This window comes from Notolepis coatsorum (genome assembly GCF_963971535.1).
Source record: "Notolepis coatsorum genome assembly, chromosome: 11".
Taxonomy (NCBI): domain Eukaryota; kingdom Metazoa; phylum Chordata; class Actinopteri; order Aulopiformes; family Paralepididae; genus Notolepis; species Notolepis coatsorum.
In genome coordinates, this window is record NC_140175.1 from 83,839,091 (window position 1) to 83,861,769 (window position 22,679).

Consider the following 22,679-nt stretch of genomic DNA (forward strand, 5'->3'; position numbering starts at 1 on the left):
TCTTTGACCTTCCCCATAGAGAAGCCCATCCAGGATAAGGAAACACTGCTATGCACAAAAAAAATCTAAACTTTCACCTGCATCAGGCCTATGTCCAAGGCTGCACACTGGGTTTCCTATAGTTATCTATTGCCTCCACCCCGCCCTGCCTGTACACACACACACACACACACACACACACACACCGCGCACACAAGGATGGCACCGCCAGCCCAACCTCCACCCATCCCATTTCCAGATCAATGAGAGAGAGAGGGGAGAGAATGAGAGAGAAGCTGTGTGTCTGTGTATTATTTCAGTCCACGCTGACAGAGCTATACCCCACGCACGTCTTCAGAAGGGCACATACCCGATGAGAGCGAAAGAGAGAGAGACAGAAAGAGGGAAAGAGAGAGAGAGAGGCTGCTCTCTTTTGCATTGCCCGACACCTGTTATCAGTGTTCTTTCGGGGGGTTTCAAGCTCTGCGGACGTGGTGAGAGCCCCAGCATCCCCGCCTCAGAGACAGCGGGATAACCGGCGCTGTAGCCTCTACTGTACCGTCATTCGTGGATTTCCCTTCTATGCACTGTTTTCTCGTCCAATTCCTCCGTCCTGTGGCGCTTTGGAATGAGCTGTTTTCTGCCTGCGACGTTTCCATACCAGCATGGGAACTGCCGTGTCCAAAAGGAAGACTTTAAAAAACGATGCGATATCCTCCGTGGCGGCCAAAGTTAGGTGAGTGTCCCGATACTATACCCGCAGCATCCCCCCCACCCCCGTACCCTATCCCTCCCGACTATAATACGCGAGGAATACAGCTCACATGGGGGGGGGGGGGGGGGGGGGGTCGCGTTACCTTTTGACCGTCCGGAACCCAAATTAAGTTACCGTGACTGGTCTGGGAACACCTGTGTGTGTTCAACACGAGTTCTCATGATTCTCAGCGCTCCGAACCGCCTAAATAATAATTATACGCATTATATTGGGACTGGGAGGTCCGTCTGTAGCCTCATCCATCTTTCAGCCGCACGTCGTGCACCGACTGTCCCGGGGCCGGGCTGCTGTAACTACCGACGCCGTCCAGCACCTGCTGCGCATCAGCTCGTCGCTATGCGTGGTGGCAGACAGTAGATGTGTAGGTTAATAATGGTTCATCCAAATTGGCCTTAACCTCTCCTAATACCATATATATATTTTTTTCTTTTTCTTTCTTCTTCTCGAATGTAGGACATTTAAGGGGAACAAATTGTGCTCTGGCCTGGGGTTTATGTTTTGTCTGTGTGCTACTATTTAGACGTCTATAGAAGCATGTCGTGATGATTTTTTACCCCGGTCGTCACAGACCTGCTCGTTGTTTTGTGAATGGAGGATCATTGTGTAAAACCAAAGTCACGCAAAGGTAAAGCGAGGATTATTAACCTGCTCGGGTGCAGTTTGGCCATCTCCTATACCTATTTGTGCGCTTCCAACGCCTTTCTGTCCGGTCAAATTGCTCGTGCAATATATCCATCATCCACACTCAACTAGTATTATCTTTAGGCAAAATTAACATACATTTTTTATAATATGCTGTCTCTCTGTCTGTCTGCATCGATCGACCGTGTGCTGTCTTCGCGGCGCCCCATAGCGGGCAACTGATCGACTTATCAATTTATCAATCAGCCCAACCGCAAATTGACTCGAGCGCGTTCGGTGATCACCTATCACTTTGAGTTATCGGAGCGGTCAGAGGGGGCCAAGAATCCCCGCTAATGTATTCAGTCTGGGAAAACACTATTCCTCTATTTGGCAGGTGCCCCAGAGCTGTAAAAGCCCGTTAACGACTCGCATATGCACTAAAACGGGACCTCGCATGTAGTCTCGGCTGTGGTGTAATGGACTGTAAATGTACAGATTGGACATCAGGGCAGCTCACAGACAGACGGGCAGACAGACAGTCAGGAAGACAGACAGATAGCCTCACAGTCACAGTGTTCCCTATGCCGTTTGGTGGGCACTTTTATCCACATGATCTTACAGAAGGTTAACTTCTTCAGTGCGTTCATTTTCAATAACGTGCACCTGGTGTTAGCTCGAGCACAATAAACAGCAGTCTGTCTGGTAAACCACTAATGAACCCTGCTAGAGCACGTTTTATTTAGACAATTCTATAGCACATAGGTCGGAAATGGGAGTGAGATTTATTGGAGATAGGTATATCTGACAAGACAAGCAGTTTTCATGCAGCTCATTTGGAGGTCGGAATGACCTTGATGAAAATGTGTAGGTTCACATTATCCAGATGTGTGATGGTGTGATCTTACGTCATGCTCTCCCGCTCTCTGTGTGTGTGTGTGTGTGTGTTTGAATACATAATGTGGGCCTTTTTAGTATGCAATACAGTGTGTGTGTGTGTGTGTTTGTGTGCTCTATACCTTCTTAGTATGCAGTACAGAGTGTGTATGTGTGTGTGTGTTCTCGATTATGTATGTGAGCCTGAATGTGAAAATGTGTGTGCATGCATATTTTGTGTGTGTGTGTGTGTGTGTGTGTGTGTGTGTGTGTGTGTGTGTGTGTGTGTGTGTGTGTGTGTGTGTGTGTGTGTGTGCGCGTGCGTGCGTGCGTGCCTGCGTGTGTGTGTGTATACATGGCAGTGTGTAGTCTGTAAGGTAGTGACTGAGAAAGAGAGAGAAAGAGAAAGAGACAGGGGGTAGAGAGAGAGACACAGATAGAGGTAGAGAGAGAGATCGGGATAAAGAGGCAGATGGGGTAGAGACAGACGGAGGTATAGAGAGTGAGACAGACAGGGCCCGGGTAGAGATAAAGAGAGAGACACAGACATGGGGTAGAGAGAGACAGATAGGGGTAGAGAGAGGGGGCAGGGGTAGAGAGAGACGGGCAGATAGGGGTAGAAAGAGAGACAGGCATATGGGGTAGAGGGAGACAGTGAGAGATGGAGAGATATAGGCTGAGACACAATTGATAGGCAGAATTGAGAGACACAACTGAGAGAGAGAGAGAGAGAGAGAGAGAGAGAGAGAGAGAGAGAGAGAGAGAGAGAGAGAGAGGCAGAGATGAGGAGACAAAGAATGAGGAAGTGTGTGTGACGTTACCTTTTATCAACATTCATATGTACATTTATCATACACGGAAAGCAAGCGGCGCAAGCACACACACACACACACACACACACACACACACTGGTTGTCGCGTAAATAACGTTCTGATTAACAAAGACATTCGTTTTGTGGCATTCACGTTACCTAGATTTATCAATAGCAATGTGTGTGTGTGTGTGTGTGTGTGTGTGTGTGTGTGTGTGTGTGTGTGTGTGTGTGTGTGTGTGTGTGTGTGCAGTGGCGTTGCGCAATATTTCGGGGCTCCCCCGCAGGTCGGACCATGGGGCCCCGCCCACTCCCCTAAATCAATAATAAAGTGACATGGGATAGACATCGTGGCCACTTAAAGCTTTTTTTTAAATGTTTATTTTTTCAGGCATCATTCATTGACAAATACAAGTGGCTTTGTATTTTTTGTAACATGAAGGTATTGTAGAACGTTATATAGCCATATCATAATTTGAGTTCACACAACGGAACGGTTCACATAACATAATTCTGTATAAAAGAAAAGTAGTCTACAAAAAAAAAAACACATCCTATAGGCTAAATAGTAGAGGATGCAGTCAGGAGCTGCTTTCTATTGTAGTAGGCCTATTATTTTATCTCCTGGCATTCTTCTGCGCAAAGTCCAACACTCTTTAAATCTAGTGTCGGCTCTCAATACTAGAAACGTTAACACTTTAACTGCCGGAAGACGCTTTTAGGCCATGCTCAAGTTGCCGAAGACGCCGTAACTCGTCTTTGATATCAATATTTCTAAAATCTGTGATCGGAATCATATTTCCTTTCCGGGGCCCTGAGACACAAGTGTGATCTCCTCTCAATCCTCTAGCGGTTCAAGACCGCCATCTGGTGGCCGATCGGCATATCGAAAAAACGGATGTTACCTTTAACCCGGTAGGACTCACTCCATATGGGGTCCGGGCACTCGCTAGTGTTAGAGAGACTCAGTCTTCACACAGTGAACATCGATCGCTGCAAAAAACTCGAAAAAACAACATGATTTGGACGTATATATTATTATACAACCTGGAAATGGACCGGATATTTCTATATCCCATAATAGGAAAATGTCTGTTCCACGCTCATCGCCCAACGGCGCGAGGAAGATACGGTAAGATTCAGCGTTATTTTTCAATGTGTACGATACTAACTGCTATGATGAACATTTGACCCACATTAGATGAATGGTATAACGCTGCCCACGGAATTATAAACGCCCCCTCGGCCATCCGGTCAACATCAGATTACGTGTAGTAACTTCCAGAAGTCCGTCCAGTTGGATTTTTTTATATCGCGCCGATTGCTATCAAACTGTATTTGATCATCAATATAATGCATTTGGGGCTATAAATCACGTTCTGGAGAAAGCTGCAGAAAGAGATGAAAACATACTTATACTTTAGATCATATTTTAGTATGAATATGTGAATGAAAAAGTTTAACGTTCATACACCCTGAACAATACATATAGGACATTGAATGGGCCCTAATAATGGCAATTTAGCAATAGAATTTAAAAAGTTATAGCCCTGCAAAGAAGGGGAACTTCTACATAGACAAATAGAGCTGGCAACCTATGGTATATCATGAATTTAGCCTTAGGCAATCAAAGTGTTAATAATAATAATAATAATAATAATAATAATAATAATAATAATAATAATAATAATAATAATAATAATAATAATAATAATAATAATAATAATAATAATAATAATAATAATAATTTTATATAGCGCCTTTCAAAAGACCCAAGGTCGCTTTACATAGGTGGGGAAATAACAAAAGTAACAAACATAGTGGACAGACACAACATAATTTTGTGCTGGCTGTTCGGTGTCTGCCCATCACCTCCACCAAGCGTGGAGAATAGGAATAAATTATTGGCAGGGTCTCTCTAAAAAGATTAAAGAACACGAATTCTCTCGCTCTCATTTGGCAGCATGTGTCGTTTATGATACGCGGCGGCGGAAACATAATCTGACCATTGACGCGCAAATATCATCTGATAGTTTTACGAGAGAGTTGGGGTTTTGGTCCGAGGTCCTAACCAGAATAACTGATGTTATTACACTAACACTGGCCTCTTGCAACTCTGCTTCCTGGAGTCAGTGAGAGAAAATAGGTGATATAGATAATGGTAATTTCTTATTTACCATAGAACGTATGGTGCGTTATGCGCACAATTTAAACCATGTACTAAAAAATTTACGGATTCGATTCCAATTGCAATGTAACCTGTAGCCTACTGGTTATGGCGAATAAAACGTTCTATTATTCTAACCTGTCTCGGCGGCTGTAGCGTGGCTGGGGGCCTGGCTGGGCTGTGTGTCTGCTGTCTGCCTGGACTCGGAGCTGACCGGGGGGTTGCTAGCGGTGGCCGGGCTGGGTGAAGAGCTTACTGCCGATGCATCTTCAGTATAATAATAATAATAATAATTATTATTATAATAATTATATAATAATAATTGGTTAGACTAGAAGTCTTTATTTGTCATGCAGTTTTTAACTTTTTAATCCATCCCGTTGTCCTTCCCCCCATGGGCAGCCGGGAGCAGATAGGGCGTCAACGTGAGCCGCGCCCCGGGGACCAATCCAAGTGCTCCTGTCCGTCTTTGTCAAGCGTTAGCGTTAGCAATCTGTTGTGCATGTTTTTCCATTGGGTTTATCTTATCGGGGGGGAAACCCTTGCGAGCACGGGGAGAACATGCAAACTCCACACAGAAAGGCCTGGGAGATACCCCACCTGAGTACCTGGCATCATGGAAACATGGTCCCCAAGCGGGAATTGAACCCTGGACCTTCTTGCTGTGAGGCGACAGTGTTAACCACTACATCACCGTGCCGACAGTAACGTTAGAGTCAGTCTACCTTTGCTGCCTGCTGGACCAATGATGTTCTTTTTGATAGCTTTGCCGTCTCCTGTTCGGCTTTCGCTCTCATCTTGTTTTTCTGAGCACCGCTTGGGTATTTGCGCTTCATTTTTACCGGCGCTTCCCGCTTTGTTTTGAACGCTGCCCAGCCTGCCAATGAATGTAAATGATCAGCCGGCTAGCCCTATCGCAGGTGAGCAAATAATTATAATGATACACTGTTGTACTACAGTGTACAACTCATGACAGGGACGGGGTCCCTAGAAACATAGCAGGGAGGGGGGGCCCCGCCCTCTGCGCCCTGTTCCCACGTTACGAAATCTAAGAGGATAGCCTACAGTCGGGGCGGGGCCCCCTAAGCTCAATGTGTGTGTGTGTGTGTGTGTGTGTGTGTGTGTGTGTGTGTGTGTGTGTGTGTGTGTGTGTGTGTGTGTGTGTGTGTGTGTGTGTGTGTGTGTGTGTGTGTGTGTGTGTGTGTGTGTGTGTGTGTGTGTGTGTGAGAGAGAGAGAGCAAGCAAACCATTAACCCCTTAACAGTCAGGCACATTTAGCATAAAACACCTGTCGATTGCATACCCAAAGTAATTTGCGAATTATTATACGTTATACTTATAGCATATGCATGAGTCTGGTCTCTTTTGAAAGGTAACATTCTGAAGTTTCTTACACAATAATACATACACAAAAAAAATTTAATAGAGAAACAGAGGTTTGAACACACTGAAATAAAATATTTGCTCCACACAGTGTAGCTGCTAGTTAACAAGCTTACTAGTAGCCTGCATCAGGGGCGTATCTAGAACAAGCACTGTACTGGGGCACAGAAATAGCAAAAAAAAGATTGCCGGTTTTGGCCGGTTTTTGGGCGAAAATTGGCAGATTTTGTAACTATTTTATTTTTAACTTTATTTCGGTTTTAGGGTTAGGGTTAGGTTAGATGCATCCATCTGTATGGAGAATGGGAGGGGTTTGTCTGATGTTAAGGCTTTGAGAACATCACCCAATACTCACATTTTGAGTAAAAATAAATGGCGTTGCCCTCTCCCTTTTAACATGTGCAATGTTAAAATGAAAAAAAAAAAAAAAAAACAATTTGTTGATTAATCCCACTGGTCACAATGGTGACCGTAATAATGTTTTTATTATAAGGCTCTGAAAATGTTACTGAATGATGTATCAATGTATTTCCAGCTAAATTGAAATAATAAAGGGTCTCAATTAAATATGTGTAGTGTAGAGAAAACCTGCCGAAGGCATTCAAAATATGTGTGTTCTACCCAAATAATGACCAGAAGTAAGTCCTTACTTTTTCTTTCCTCCTTATGTTTCTCAGGCCAGGTGGCCCATTACACCATGAGCCCATCTCCCATTTCCAAAATGCATTACAGACTGTTTGAAAAAGCTGTTTTGCTATGATAATTGGTAATGAAATATCAAAATAATGTTCAATAAGATGTACTTGTGTTTAATAAGTTGTTTTATTCAGAAGTTAACACAAATAAATAATATTACCAGTACAGTACAGTATCTAGCACACTCTCAGGAGCAAAACAGAAAGAATCATTTCAAACTTGAACTATGTGACATGGCTTGAATCAACTGCTCCAGTGGAGTTGCTCAGTGGCCAATGGTCAACTGTGGTTGTACTGGGCAGCTCCCAGGTGTGAATGGAACTGTGTGAATGTGAAGCAGGGCGTTCCTGAAAAAGAGCATCTGTGTTCAGCGAACCTACCCTGGGTAAATAAAGGTAAAAAAAAAAAAAATGTAAAAAAAAAATTTCTTTAGATTAATGCGTTAATTATATTATCACGTGATACTAGTATAGCGTTAACGCAGCACGTTAACGCCGTTAACGGCCCAGCTCTAATATATATATTACATTTCTTTTTTTTGGACCAATAGTCGACTAACGGCAAATTTTGGCCAATCATAGTCGACCATCCAAATCCTTAGTTGGGGACAGCCCTAGTAGCAATACAGAAGGAGAAACACGTATGGTCAGAGAGAAAATATCTGAGAGCTGAGAGGTAACATTTTCCCAAAAGAGCTCAACAGGAGGGCATTCCCAGTACATGCATAAATGTTCCGGTGGCACCGTTTGGACATAAGGTATCGAGAGTCAGGTCTGAGACCCATTAGATTCAATCGTCTAGGGGTCAGATAAGTCCTGTGAACAAAATGTTGATGAATCTGTTGGTGATCTGGGTTGCGTGAGGATAGCCGGACATTTTCCCAGACTGTATCCCAATCAAAATCTACATCTAACTCCGGGACATCCTTTCTCCAAATCGTATCCAGGGGGAAGTCTTTATACGAGGACATAAGTAAATGGCAATAAAAGTCAGAAACGAAGCCTCTCAATGTCTCTTTGTCATAAAATAATTTGTGAAATTGGTGATGTTCTAGTCACTAGAATCTAGTGGAACGTCCCATGGAACCCGATGAGCCTTCAGAGCTGCCCTTATTTGTAAATAAAATAAAAAGGAAGTTCCGGGGAGATCATATCCATTGGATAGATCCTGGAAAGAACGGAGACCAGAGTTATCGAAGATATCCCCCAACATGTGAATGCCTTTCTTTTCCCATCTAGGGTACCTAATAGGCTGTTGTCCAATAAGGAGTAGATTGTTATTAAATAGAGGGGAACGCGTATGCCATCGATGGCGGTTAGTACACAAGTCTGGATCACATGTGTGATAAGGCCTAAAAAAATAATGGTTTGTTTCCGGTTGCCGACCGACCCTGCCGATTTAGGTGAGACCCAATATATTTTATGAGTAAAAAAAAAAAAAAAAAAAATCTATTTTTTTTATAAAGTTTCATAGAAATCTTAGTCAACCCTTTAGTATTATGGATATTAAACATGCTGGCAGAGTACATGCATCCATGTTGTTGTGAACATTTTAATTAAATAAAGAAATTCCCTATCCTATCCGTGGGAAAGAATTAAATAAAAAATGTAATAAAATAAATTCCCTACCTACCCATGGCCTTAACTGACAACCAACAGGAAACAAACAATATTTTTTGTTATGCCTAAGAGGGCGGAATCGTAAATTGCATTGCTTAATTGATATGTTGGTATACACTATATCCTGAAGTCTATATGGGGATATTATCTTCTCCTCCAATGGTCGCCAGGATACGGCTGCTTGAGAGTCAAACCAAGTGATCAATGGTCTCAAAGAAAAAGCTTGAAAATAATATTTGAATATCTGGAAATGCTAAACCCTGTCGAGTTTACTTCTCTGGGCAGTGGATCTCTTTAAGCGCAGGCGTTTGTTGTTCCAGACGAATTTATATGAGGCAGAGTGCAATTTCTGCCAGTGACCAACAGGAGGAGGTAACGTGAATTCTGGGTAAAATATTAATTTGAATTATTGACGCACGGGTAGTAGGGTCATCTGTGGCACTTCCGTGACCGTGGAGAGCGAAGGTCCGTTTCTCAATGGATTTGTCATCTAGGAGGGTTAATAAACAAATTTAGCCGGGGTGTATTTTTTTTAAAGGTAGGGAAAATTCATGAGAGACCAAAATCCAAAATGGCTGCCGTGGAAATTAACTTTTTAATGGTTTGACCTACAATGATGCACAATACATGGTTTCAGAGCTTATTTTGAGCTCCAAAAGGGATTTTTTTCAAAATCGTCACAGAGCCTTCATATTAGGCTCGAATGAAAGCTCTGCTCATGATGAGTTGCGTTATGGACAGAGGGGATAGGTGAGTATCTTCCACCATACTCCATCCATCTGTGTAAGTCGGAGACATGATCACCCCTGTTTGCTTCAGCAGGGTGGGTTATTGGCCCCAGATGCTGTTTCCACAAGGTTGTCTGACCTCTCACCCTAGACCTGTCCGGTTTGGTAAAACCTGCTAGGAGTTTCCTCCTACTGGCATAGCTCTCAGGGTTCACTGAGGTACTCAAGCTCCCTTACCACGACAAGGTGAACAGTCAAAAGGGAGGTGTTTTTTTATTTTATTTTTTATATATGTTTTGTAACTTTTGTATAACTATGGTGCTTCAACAAATAGCACTCCAAAATAATAATTGAGCAACTAGTAGCCTAATGGCCTTAAGGGCAGATTTGGAGGCAACAGCATCTCCCTCTGGCTGATACAGCAACTGAACCATGTAATGTCAAACTGAAAATATAATTGTTAGAATAAAACACAGTAATGTTCACATCACAATATTAAAAAATAAAGGAAATAAGGGTGGAGAGAAAAGGCTGGTAGAAAACACAAAATACAGAGTAGGGATGGATATAAAGTAAGCTAAGCAGACGATATAACGTAACAAATTGTTGTTGATGGATGATGAGAACCGGAGACAGAATCACTATTCTTCATGAGAATCTGTTGATTCTCCACACTGACTCCATTCATCATCACTGCTAACTGCTACTCTCATCTGAGCAGTCATGAGATGTGAGCTGCTGGGGCAAGGGGGGAAGGGTATGATGCACTGGCCGGCACTTCCCATTCACTAGTTCCCAGCCGTGACCAATGGGGGAAGGATGTTCTTGAAGGTTGTAATGGAGCTGGCAATATATAATGTAGTTTGTCCTTTCCACATGAAGATCCAAGGAGTCCTCATCAGGTGGGAGACGAATCGTACACTTCTTTAATTTGTGCCACTTGGAAGCTCTGGCCTGGCCACACGTAACATCTGCACTCTCAGCGTAAACAATTGAGAGGACAAATGTTTTCATATCTGCTCACTTCATCTTTCAACTCCAGACTCTCACCCACTCGTCCCAGGAGCTCTCTTGCCTCAGGAACAAACACCACCTTCTCCAACACCTTTTTCTTTCCATGCCCATAGAAGCCTGAGGTGTGGTCACTGCCAGTGATCACATGGAGAGGTATGATGATGTCTGCAACCTCTTCAGGGAGCATTGCACGGCAGTTGGTTAAATGCATTCTTGCGCTTGATCAGCAGATCACCTCTGATTTGTTGTGAGACATAAGCTGCTTGGACAAACACGTCTGTGTCTCCACAGTCTAGAACAACAGGTCCAGTGTAGTTGGTGGTCCTCACCTTTGCATAGGCGGAGAGCAGCATTGTATCTGCCTCTGGATGTTTGAAGACATAGTCTCCATTAGGCACGCCAGTGCTGAGGTTGGTTGACACTTCTCCCTCACAGTATATGATATCACCCAGCACTTGTGTTTTCAGCTGTTCTTTCAAAGAAATTTGCAATGTGACCTTGTTTCCTGAGTTGACCATGAGTTCACTGAATTCAGCAGCACCTGGTAACCTGTCTTCGGGTTTCGGGAAAACATTTGGGACATGTGGATGTTTTGCTGCACGACGATTTTATTTTATTTTATTACGGATCCCCATTAGCTGGTGCCATGGCAACCAGCTAGTCTTCCTGGGGTCCACGATCATGCTCCTCATCCTTGATGCTGAAGGGAAGGTCATACTTGTCGTTGATGAGAATGATGAGGTAAGCATTGGCATGATGTGAGAAGATGATTGCGCAGATTTTATGCAGGTAGTCAATCCAGCGGTACTCTGAACCATCCCGCTTCCTAGCCTCTCGGTCCTCAGGTGTGGGGGTGGCAAGCCGCCATATCAGACCCATGTCTACAAGGCTCACGTAGTTATGCGGTTCCTCAGGAACTGGTTCTAGGGTGAAAAGCTCTAACAACTTGCTCTTCACAGTCTTGCGCATTGACCCATCCACATTGAAGAGCGAAAGGCACTCCTCTGTCACTCTTCTCTCAAGGGCTGATTCAAGTTGTATCATACCAGATCCCTCTGCTAGGTCCACCAGGGCCGCTAGTCCTGATCTCTCCATATGGGCCACCTGCATATGAGCACCAGAAGGTGCACAGCTCTTTTCACTTGCAAAATTCCATCTCTTATTCCTGTGGATGGTTGCAGTAAGAGGCTTGATCTTGGTAAAAATTCTCAACCTGAGCTTGGCCATCTGGAATTGCAGTCTTAAGGTCATGAGTAACTCTGGTGAGGCGACCAGGCCAGACTGTAGTGACCTCAGTGTAGGTGAGGAGATGTCAAATGGGTCAGCTTCAAAATCCCTCATGCATGCCTGCAGGTCCTGAACTGCTTGCTCATCCTTCTTCATCCACGCTGGCTGGCATTCGACATGCTTCCTGTGACGACGCTGGCACTGGAGGCCCCACTTCACAGTAGACTTCACCCTTGCAGCGTTGTTTGCATTCCTTGTTGTTGAGAACAGTTGTTTCTCATTCTTTAAAAGCTGAGTCCATCCTTGCTTTAGCTTTGAGTTCAGATTCATAGTTGTTTCTATCCAAAGATTGAGGGGCTGGCAGGAGTAGGGTAGCCGTGTCATCGACTGGGTAAAGTGATCGTTGAAGAACTCCATTTGCTCATCTGACAGTGAAGAGAGCATTGCCCAGTAGTCTGGCAACCACCTCCCATAGTCATGGTTGTCGTATGCCATCAGTCCTGGCAGCATAGGTTGACGATAGGTACTCAGAGCCATTTCTTGCATCAAGACATTGTACAAGTGGGTCAGACATCTCCAAGAACGAGACCCAAAAGTCCCCCATGTCTGTGCCAGGCTAGTTCTCATAAACTCTGTTGATAAGCTCCTTCATGTCGCCATCATTCTCAAGATCACAGTAAGCTGTCTGTAGAGCCTCTTGAGTTTCAGTCAGTGCATTCCGCAGAATGTTGAGGTTCTCCTTGATGTCTTCCGATAGTTCTTTGTGCTCAAGAATCTTTGACAGTTGATTTGGGATAAGAACCTCTCTCAAGAGCAGGATGCACCGCACGCCCCGTCTGTAGTGCTTTCCTCGTAGTGCTTGGTCTACCGACCCCTCCAATACTACCCCTGCTGTAACCAGAGTGTGTGCCATTCCAGAGCCCTTGAATCTCTTGTAGATGGCATAGATGTATCGACATCAGCTGATGGAAAGCTCAGAGGATTGGGATGATGTCCTTGAAAATGTCTGGATTCTCCGCCTTGAGCTGAGTGATCGTCTTGTAGGTGGGCAGGTCACCAACAAGAAAGGAGAATGGAATATTCTTCAGCCGCATAGCCTCCACATGTTTCACCATGATGTCATTCACCACTGACTTGCTTGGAGCATATGTACTGGCAAACCTTTGTCAGTTATGCAAACTTCTGCTTTAGCTGTGCAGAGATTTCCTTCTTCTTGGTGAGCGTTTCAGCAGTCTCTTTGCCTGGTTTCTTTTCATAGCCCTCTGGCTGCACGTACATGACATTTGTTCGATGGGCTCCTGTAGTAGGACACCTGTCATAGTGTCAATCTTGAAGTCATCATTGTCGAGGGCAGGTTGCTGATGCCTCCATATCCATCACAGCCCAGTGGTCATAGAGGAGCAGTGTATCTGCATAGCTGATGCAGACACCACTCTTGTGCAGAGTGTCTACCAGATCTTTACTCCGTGGCATGCCATGGACATTTACGCCCAGGTTGATAGCAGTGGTAGTGCGCTGTCCAGTGATGTGGTACATTCGGACCCAGAGTTTTTGTTAACACCAAAGTAAGATAAATAAATAAGCAGCGCACAAGGGTTAAATTCGGCTCAAGCAACTAACCTTGCTAGCTTTGCATACTGTTACGACCCTGGCTCATGGGTACGCAACCTATGTGTAACCAACACCAAAACCCCGTGCTCTAACTCAAAATGCTACTAATTCAAGGAACTATTAATGTAAATGTAAACTAAAGTACTAAGGTAAACCCAACGGACAAGGACTGGAAGAACCTGACAGCTCTTTCTCTAAGCACAGACCCTGCATGTGTGTTACTAGGCCTGGCTTTAAAGCTCCCAGCAGGTAACCAATCAGCACCAATTGGCTAATTGGCAGCCCTCACCTGCATGCCCCGTGACACAGGAGTGATCAGGCTCCTGGCAGTGGCGAATCCTTGTGGAAGCCAACGGAAGCCATGCCTCCCTATAAATTCATATCAAATGATGAAATATGAAAAAAAAAATATATATATTTAAAATATAATTTTTTTTTAATATAGTTTACATTATTTTTCATCTGTGCATCTGTGTTTTTTTTTTTTTTTTTTAATGTCTCCCTCTTCTCCTTCTCACTCCCTCTAACACACTGTCAGACTGTGCTCACTACTGCAGCTAGTATAGGAGAGAGGCAGTGGGTAGGTCTCTTTCTCCAGGCTTCCAGCATTATAGAGTGAGTCCAAACTCCAAATCCGATCCTAGCCAATCAGATTCGAGCTGACTGCCACTGTGCCACACCCTAAAAGTTTAAAACGGAGCTGGGAGGAAGACGTTCAGCATATTTTCCACCTGGAGGCGGGGCAGGTCAGAAGTTCACGTTTCCACCTGACTACCTAACGTGACATCCCATTAGTACTGAGGACCAGCAGAGCACACCACTGTGGATATTATGATTTAACAAATCTATCTGGCAAGAGGAGGACCACATTATTGACCAGCTAAGAACTGAGCAGCCTGACTAAGGACTAACTAACGTTATCAGGCAAGCTTGTATACCCTTTCATGACTGCAATGCAAGCCAGGGGCTGGAATACGCAGTAACTTATTCCTCCGTAGTAGCCAGGTTAATGTGCACCATCAAGCACTGCTTAAAAGCTAGCGGTGGGTCCAAAATATATCGGATATAAATGTCAAAGGTACCCAGCGTTCCATTAGGGTTTCACACACAGATGCGGCGGGGTTTGAAAGCTCGGCGTTGCTAATAAACATTTTAAATCATTTTTATAAACGAGTAAAACTGAGGCTGAAATGACTGCTTCCGCATTTTACAGTAGGAGCGCTCTGATGGCTGGGCGCGCGGCGCAACAGACACGTGAATGAATGAATGAATGAATGAATGAAAACTTTATTTAACAGATTGCAGAATGGGTACAATACAGTACGGCTCAATACACACAATTGTTAAGGGGATGCAGACCAGAGAAATACGTTTGTCTTGTCACGTTTGTCTAATAGACAGTCATATTCTCTCCCGGTGTTCTGCGGAATCCTACTCCCTCCTCGAAAACAACACCGGCCGTATGTATATTTCTCTCCCACCCACCCACCCCCTCCTAATGTACAGTCCCCTCCCCATCATATGTATATACTCTGTCAGGATCTAGGGGTAACAGTACTGTATATTTGATGTCATGATGTCTTGTATGTCATAAATGTCACTAGTATGAATTGAAAATGGGGGACCCTGATGTAAACAAGACAAACGTCTTTCTCTGGTCTGCATCCCCTTATACAATTGTGTGTATTGAGCCGTACTGTATTGTACCCATTCTGCAATCTGTTAAGAAAGTTTGACTGGCCGCCGAGCCATACTGTAGTGTACATGGTGACTACTTGACTTAAAAAATAAATAAAAAAATAAATATATATTAATAAAAATATTTAATACATTTTTTTTAATAAATTTTTTTGGCTTCCCCTGTTATTTTACCCACGCGACGCCACTGGCTCCTGGTACATAACACCTCCCCCACCAAACTGGTTGCCCCAGAGGCAACCACCACACAACAACCCATAAACAAAACAAAAAAAAACAACTGTGACCCATTAGTTGTCAGGGCCACCACCACAACAGTGATAGCGGGTCGGCCCCTGTCGAACACGACCACCAACCGTGTTGTATGCTCCCTTTCAACAGGCCCCTCCACCGATACAGACCTGTCAAAAATAGACTGCAAACCAAAATCAACCTGAGAACTGCGCTCAACAGAACAGAACACAGCAAAACAAAAACCATAGATCACTGATACCACCACCGCGCCCATATCCATCCCACCTGGCACTGGCAGTCCAGGATACTGCAAACCGTGAACATCCAGAGTAGGATGTACCGCCTCAGGTACAGCCCCACCGTACCTGGAACATGGCAGTACGACAGTCACAAAAACGTCTGGAACACCATCTAAAATGGCGTCACCCAAAATAACATTGTCCTGATCAAAATCAAAATGGCTGCCACTCAACAGACCAGGTCGCGAAGGCGGCTCCTGCTCCACAGGACACAGGTAACTAGGTTGACCATCACACCTAGTGCATGGCAGAGAATCAGTGTGGACATGTGGGTCAATGTCAGAATCATCAATTGACATACTGGGACCATCCCTGCCCACAAGTGAAACATTAGGGACAATAGAGCTACTGTGGGAAGGCTGGCAGCCTAAGTCAGGCTTAGTAGCCTCTCCAACTAGAACGGTGTCACATGAAACAACAGCACCTCTCATAGCATCCTTCCCACACTCCTCCTCCAATTCGTTTGTGGCGTCAGCCACCATACAGGCTGGGAAGACCCTGAGACACTGCGCTGCCATACCATCTCCTGCCACATGCTTCTCCGGCACGCATGTCAACTCTGGTTTCACCACCGGGCCTAACACAAAGCCACAATCAAGAGAATCATTATGCAGAGGTAGATCCACAGTGTGCTTTCCAAAATTCTCAACAGGTACACATTTTAATTCAACAAAGAATGTGTCACTAAGTGTAATGTCCCAAGTCGAAGTATCAACAACATCACTTTTGTCCTTTGACATTTCCCGAGCCACAGCACACACAGGAAACACTCCTGGATGTTTCTGTGCCAGCTCATTAGGGACCTCAGAAACCACAGGAATGGGAGTTACAACCGGAGTAGCCAACACTTTGTCACCAGCCAAATCATTCCCTAGAATGAAGGACACCCCCTTTATGGGAATGTGAGAACATACCCCCACAACAACATTGCCTGATACTAAGGGAGAATTGAGCGTGACCTCATGCAAAGGTGCATCCACAAATCCACCCCCAAAGCCCCGAACAACGACACCGGAATGCAAAGAAGAGTTTTCTGAAAACGGCAAAAACCCCTCCAGAATGAGGGACTGAAAAGCACCGGTATCTCTCCAAATTGTTATAGCCTGTTTGGACTCTAGTGCATTAGTCAGGGAAACAAATCCATTCATCATAAACCTTGAGGAACCCTCAAGCTCTTTGTCCACACGTTTGATACTTCCCCCATCCCCATCTAACGTTGGCATAGGCGTTCTGCATATGGTTTCTACCAGAGCCACGGTTCTGACATTTTTCTGCTCAAGCACCGGGCACCCAGCAACGATATGACCAGGTTCTTTACAGTAGAAACAGATAATCCCTTCTGGGAATGCACCAGCAGAACCACCCCGCCTAGGAGGTGAAGTTAACTGACCAGCAGACACAGGTTTTGGGAAACGGCCCCCCTGAACAGGACGCCTATCCCCGGACTCAACACGGTAGTCCTCCAAAAACACAGACTTGTGTGTCAACACAAACTCATCAGCGAAGACAGCGGCGTCGCCTATCTTCGATACCTTACGCTCATTTAGATGTGTGGAAACAGTATCAGGAACACATCTTTTAAATTCCTCTAGGAGAATCAACTGCCTAAGCTGCTCTCTTGACTCTGCCTTCTGAGAAGTGCACCACCTGTCAAACAGGTTCTCCTTCTCCCTTCCAAATTCAACATAAGACTGCCCCTCCGACCTGCGATAACCTCTAAAACGCTGACGATAGGCCTCGGGGACCAACTCATAAGCCCTCAAAATGGAAGCTTTAACCAGCTCATAATCAGCGCTTTGTTCAAGGGACAGAGCAGTGTAGGCTTCTTGTGCCCTACCAACTAAAACACATTGCAGCAGCAGTGTCCAGGCGGTATCAGGCCACTTCAATGTGGTTGCCACCCGTTCAAAAAGGGGAAAATATCTTTCCACGTCTTTCTCAAAAAATGGTGGCACCATCCTAATATTCCTGCCTACATCAAACCCGGAACGTGACTCTGGATGCAGAGCACCCGCCTGCAAGGCAGCATGCTTATATTCAAGCTCCTTCTGTGCACGCTCGTGCTCCAACAACATTTGTTTCTCCTTAAACTCACGCTCCTCACGCCTCTCTCTCTCCTTAAGCTCACGCTCCTCTCTCCTCTCCTCACGCTCTCGCTCTAGCTGCCTTTCCTTAAACTCCAACTCCCTTATCCTCCACTCACCCTCCACACCAGGTAATAGCGGAGACGCGCCAGACGAAGGAGGCTCCTCCACCCTCTCCTCAAGCACCTGCTCCCTAACGAGTAACACCCTTAACGCACTCAAGGCAGACGGCTTCAAACGTTTCTCCCCTGCAGAAAGCTCCACCCTGTAGTGTACAGCAAGTTCTAGCAGTTGTTCTTTGGAAAACTTCTCTAACAAGTCATGAGACGGGCGATCAACAAAGTCCCTGATGGAAGCCATTGTCACTGAACCAGCCACCCCAAGCTACACACCCTACCTCACAGTCACAAAGAACCACTAACGAACCACGAAGACCCCCCCAACAAACCACTGAAGAACCACGAAGAACCACTGAAGAACCATGAAGAATGCTAAATGCCAATAATAACAACCAGAAGGGAACGCGGTGGAAATGTGAGCTCTACGGAGCGCACCTTTCTAGGTTGCAAAAGAGAAAGAAAAAAAGAATAAAAATAAAACACATCCACCCTAAATAGGTGCTACCAGGTATGCTCACCAAACACTCAAACAAACAAAATAAATCCAACAAACAATCCCAAACAGGTGCGCCTTCTAACCTGATGTGACTACATATGCTTCTACGTCTAAACTGCAGTCAAAACCGGCCCACCACATGTCTACCCTAAGAAACACTAAATCAAGCCCTACCACACTACCTGTGTTTTCTGGCCGCCCTAATCTACCTACCCTTAAACTAATGCCCTGTAGACCTAACCATCTTCAACCACACCTGCTACCAGTCAAAGATCATACTAGACCATCCACCCGTCCAGTACATGATACGGTACCAGACAAGCAGATGGTGCTAATCCCTTCTCTGACTGCCCCAGGAGTATGTGGTGCACAGGACGCTAACCAACAACCAGAAAATAATGTCCCTATCTACATGTGGTGCCCACTAAACTATATATTTTAACAGCATAAGTAGTCACATCAAATTACAAACAAATACGGCATACTCACCTGTTTGATGAAATGGCTCAAGCCCCCACGCTACACCATATGTAACGAACACCACCCAAACCATAATACCATGACACCCCGTGTAACACACAAAAAAACCACCAAACAAAGTTCTAGGGGTAAAATATCCCGGACGAGCGCCCAACTGTTACGACCCTGGCTCATGGGTACGCAATCTATGTGTAACCAACACCAAAACCCCGTGCTCTAACTCAAAATGCTACTAATTCAAGGAACTATTAATGTAAATGTAAACTAAAGTACTAAGGTAAACCCAACGGACAAGGACTGGAAGAACCTGACAGCTCTTTCTCTAAGCACAGACCCTGCATGTGTGTTACTAGGCCTGGCTTTAAAGCTCCCAGCAGGTAACCAATCAGCACTAATTGGCTAATTGGCAGCCCTCACCTGCATGCCCCGTGACACAGGAGTGATCAGGCTCCTGGTACATAACACATACAGAATACTATTTTATGTTAGGCTATAGTGCAAAATAATTTTTGGTTCATTATGAAAATGTGATGGTTTCATGAATGAACTGGACACCATATTCTCAGTAGCCTACCCTATTTAATGGAAAACCGCAAATCAGTAACAGTTGTTTACACACAAACATTGACTTTATTGACCTCAGAGATTACTTATGTGTACTTATACTGTATATTATTCAACTCATCATGAGCAGAGCTTTCATTAGAGCCTAATATGAAGGCTCTGTGACGATTTTGAGAAATATCCCTTTTGGAGCTCAGAATTGGCTTTATTATTTGGATTTAAACACAGTGGAGCTCAGATGATCTGTCCGGAAAAGTAGGGTCTTCTTTTTATTTGATTGTGCCTGTGAGTAAATGTATCTATGTTCCAGTTTTATGTGCTGTAGAGCTTAATACACTCTGTACCGATCACAAATACCACCAACCTGGTTGTGTGGCAATAAAGGAATCTTGTATCTTGTATCTTGTAGTAGCTGTTGTTGCCCTAACTCTTTATCTTTCTAAAGAATAATAAAAAATAAAACATTTATGAAAGCTGTCAGGGCATAAAACCAATGATCTGTTGATCTTTACAAATCAAGACTCGATAGTCTAACAATGGCATAGCCGTCAGTGCTGAAAAATTTATGTTTTAATAAATAATTTTTTTTAAACGTGACCTTATATTTGAAAGTCAAATTTGAATCGTGGATTTGGAGAATCGTGACACCCCTGGCTATTTGTGAATGCTGACACATTGACGTGGTTTTGTCTTGCTGTACACAATGTATTCATCCTGCAGGATGTACTCAGTTCAGATCACACATCTGAGACACTCCTACCTGTAGCGTAATCCTTCTGCAGGGTGTACTCAGATCAGATCACACATCTGAGACAAGTCCTGCCAGTAGCATGAGAGAGCACGCACACAGTCTGAACTTGAAGTCACAGAGACCGCTGACGCCGTGACATGCAGGTGACCGGTCCGTTCAGGCTTTCAAAAGTGCCAGAGCACGCTACATTCAACATCTAATAGATGCTTTACACGACTGATTCCCTGAAGATTCCCTGGATCTACTTAACTGCTTCGACGTCCTTCTGAACCCCTCGCGAATCGCGATACCCAAAGACACAGGGTGGTAAGTAGAAGTCAATTTGATTTAGTTTGTTGCAAAAGTCGTAGCATCATTCTTTAAATAGGTCTATAATTTTTTAATAACCTAAAATGCTCGCCTATATCGCGAAATGTATGGCCTATTCTTATTAATAATAATAATAATCATCATAATAAAATAATCATAATAACAATAATAATGAAAATAATGGTGAACCCGCAATCGGTAGGAACCGTCCGCTCGAACACCGGCTGTTAGGCCGGCCGGCGGGGGCCCTACCAAGGCGGGTCACGTTTTCCATTCGGTCGGTGTGGCGATGCGTTCACTGTGTCCCGGAGCTCCGGGGCGGGGGCCGGAGCGCAGCACTTTTGGCCCTCGCCAAATTTCTCAGTTTTTCGCTTGATATAATTAATACAAATGTCCAATATAACGGAATTCGTTAGCTCATAAAAATGTGATTATAACAGACTGCTGTTTAATGTCGGGCCGACTGCCCACAGACGGAAATTCGCCTATTTGATTTCAAGTCAGCAGCAGCACGTGAGTCTATCGACGGGACTTATTTTATTTGGAATATAATGTATACGCAAAAGTAACCTAGTTTTAAGTGAAAATATTATAAATCTACATGCCTTGAGGATGTCATTCTTTATATAGCCTGCCTATCAATTGTTTTTAAGCTCACTAAACTCTGACTGGAATTTCTCCCATTTGTCCGGGAGATTGAAATCTTCCAGGACACGGAGACCGGCACCAATATTTTCTAACGGAAACCCTGACGCGCACACACACACACACACACACACACACACACACACACACACACACACACACACACACACACACACACACACACACACACACACACACACACACACACACACACACACACACACACACACACACACACACATACTTATATGCATCCACTCACTATGCACACACACGTACACACATTTCAGAGCTTCAATATAGCAGTAGTCTGTGTTATCTATCACTGCTGGGTCGCACTGGTCATTCATTAATATTATAGTAATAACATGCACAATATCCATCACCCATCTATATGTGAACTCATGAATAAGCTACACATTCATGCAAGATATGGATGTCACACACACACACACACACACACACACACACACACACACACACACACACACACACACACACACACACACACACACACACACACACACACACATTTGAATACTTTATTTGGTTCCACAAATTATATTACATAAACAGGGAATCAAATGTATCGGGGCCAAGCAGCACTGAACACTTAAGGGTACACATAGCACCTCCTTCTCCATGTGGCTAAGCTGCCAATAATGGCTGAGACAGAGCAATATTTGGCAATTTGTTTGGCTTTTTTTTTTTTTTATATATTTTTTTTATTATTGCAGAACAAAAATTATTAAAAGTCAGTACTCAACACATAATGCATAATGAAACTTTCAGTCAAGGTGGTTAAAATTACATGCAAGTACAGAAACAAGATAAAACAAAAATAGTCCATAATAACATTTTGACCGTATACAGTGTATATCCAATAAATTACAATTATATAAATTATATAAAATTATATAAATGTTAGTATAGAATATACCCCTAATACCTATTTTCTAAAACCCTACACACATATGCTCCAGCTCGAACCCCCCCCCTCCCGGACCCCCCCTTGGATAGTACCTCCATTATCCCTCACTCCTAACCAGACACTACCATTATAAGCTAGCTTTTATTCTCTCCACCACATTGTCATTTTGGATTCATTGAGACCCAGAATTCTTGCTGTAGATATTTCTTGATATATCACATCGAGATATGTAAGAAACCAAACTTTCCGGCACATTTTTTCCGGTTGAAACCAGCGTGATGTGATCAGCTTTTTAGCTACTGTGATACCCGATAAAACCAATCTCTTTAGCTGTGGATTCACTGCAAACTCAAAAACATCATTCAATAGTAATACCGAGGGGTGTACAGGTATATTCCAAGATACGAGTTTTGATAACTGTTGGGACACATCTTTCCAGAATGCCTTAACTGGTGGGCAGTCCCAATACATGTGCATAAATGTTCCTTCGTCCCCATTTGTACATTGGGAGCATTTGGAGTCTTGTTTAAGCCCCATTCTGCACAGTCTTATAGGAGTCAA

The 22,679-nt window shown here is 44.1% G+C and overlaps 1 protein-coding gene across 1 annotated transcript in view; it reads left to right on the forward strand.

Moving 5' to 3' along the window:
• Nucleotides 1–644: 644 nt before the first annotated feature.
• Nucleotides 645–22,679, forward strand: part of LOC311237171 (NMDA receptor synaptonuclear signaling and neuronal migration factor-like) — a gene marked incomplete at both ends in the record, with an annotated part of 205,911 nt that continues 183,876 nt past the window's right edge. Inside the window, one exon of the mRNA XM_084324980.1 lies at nt 645–715. Coding sequence (XP_084181106.1) covers nt 645–715 — 71 coding nt within the window. The remainder of the gene's footprint in view (nt 716–22,679) is intronic.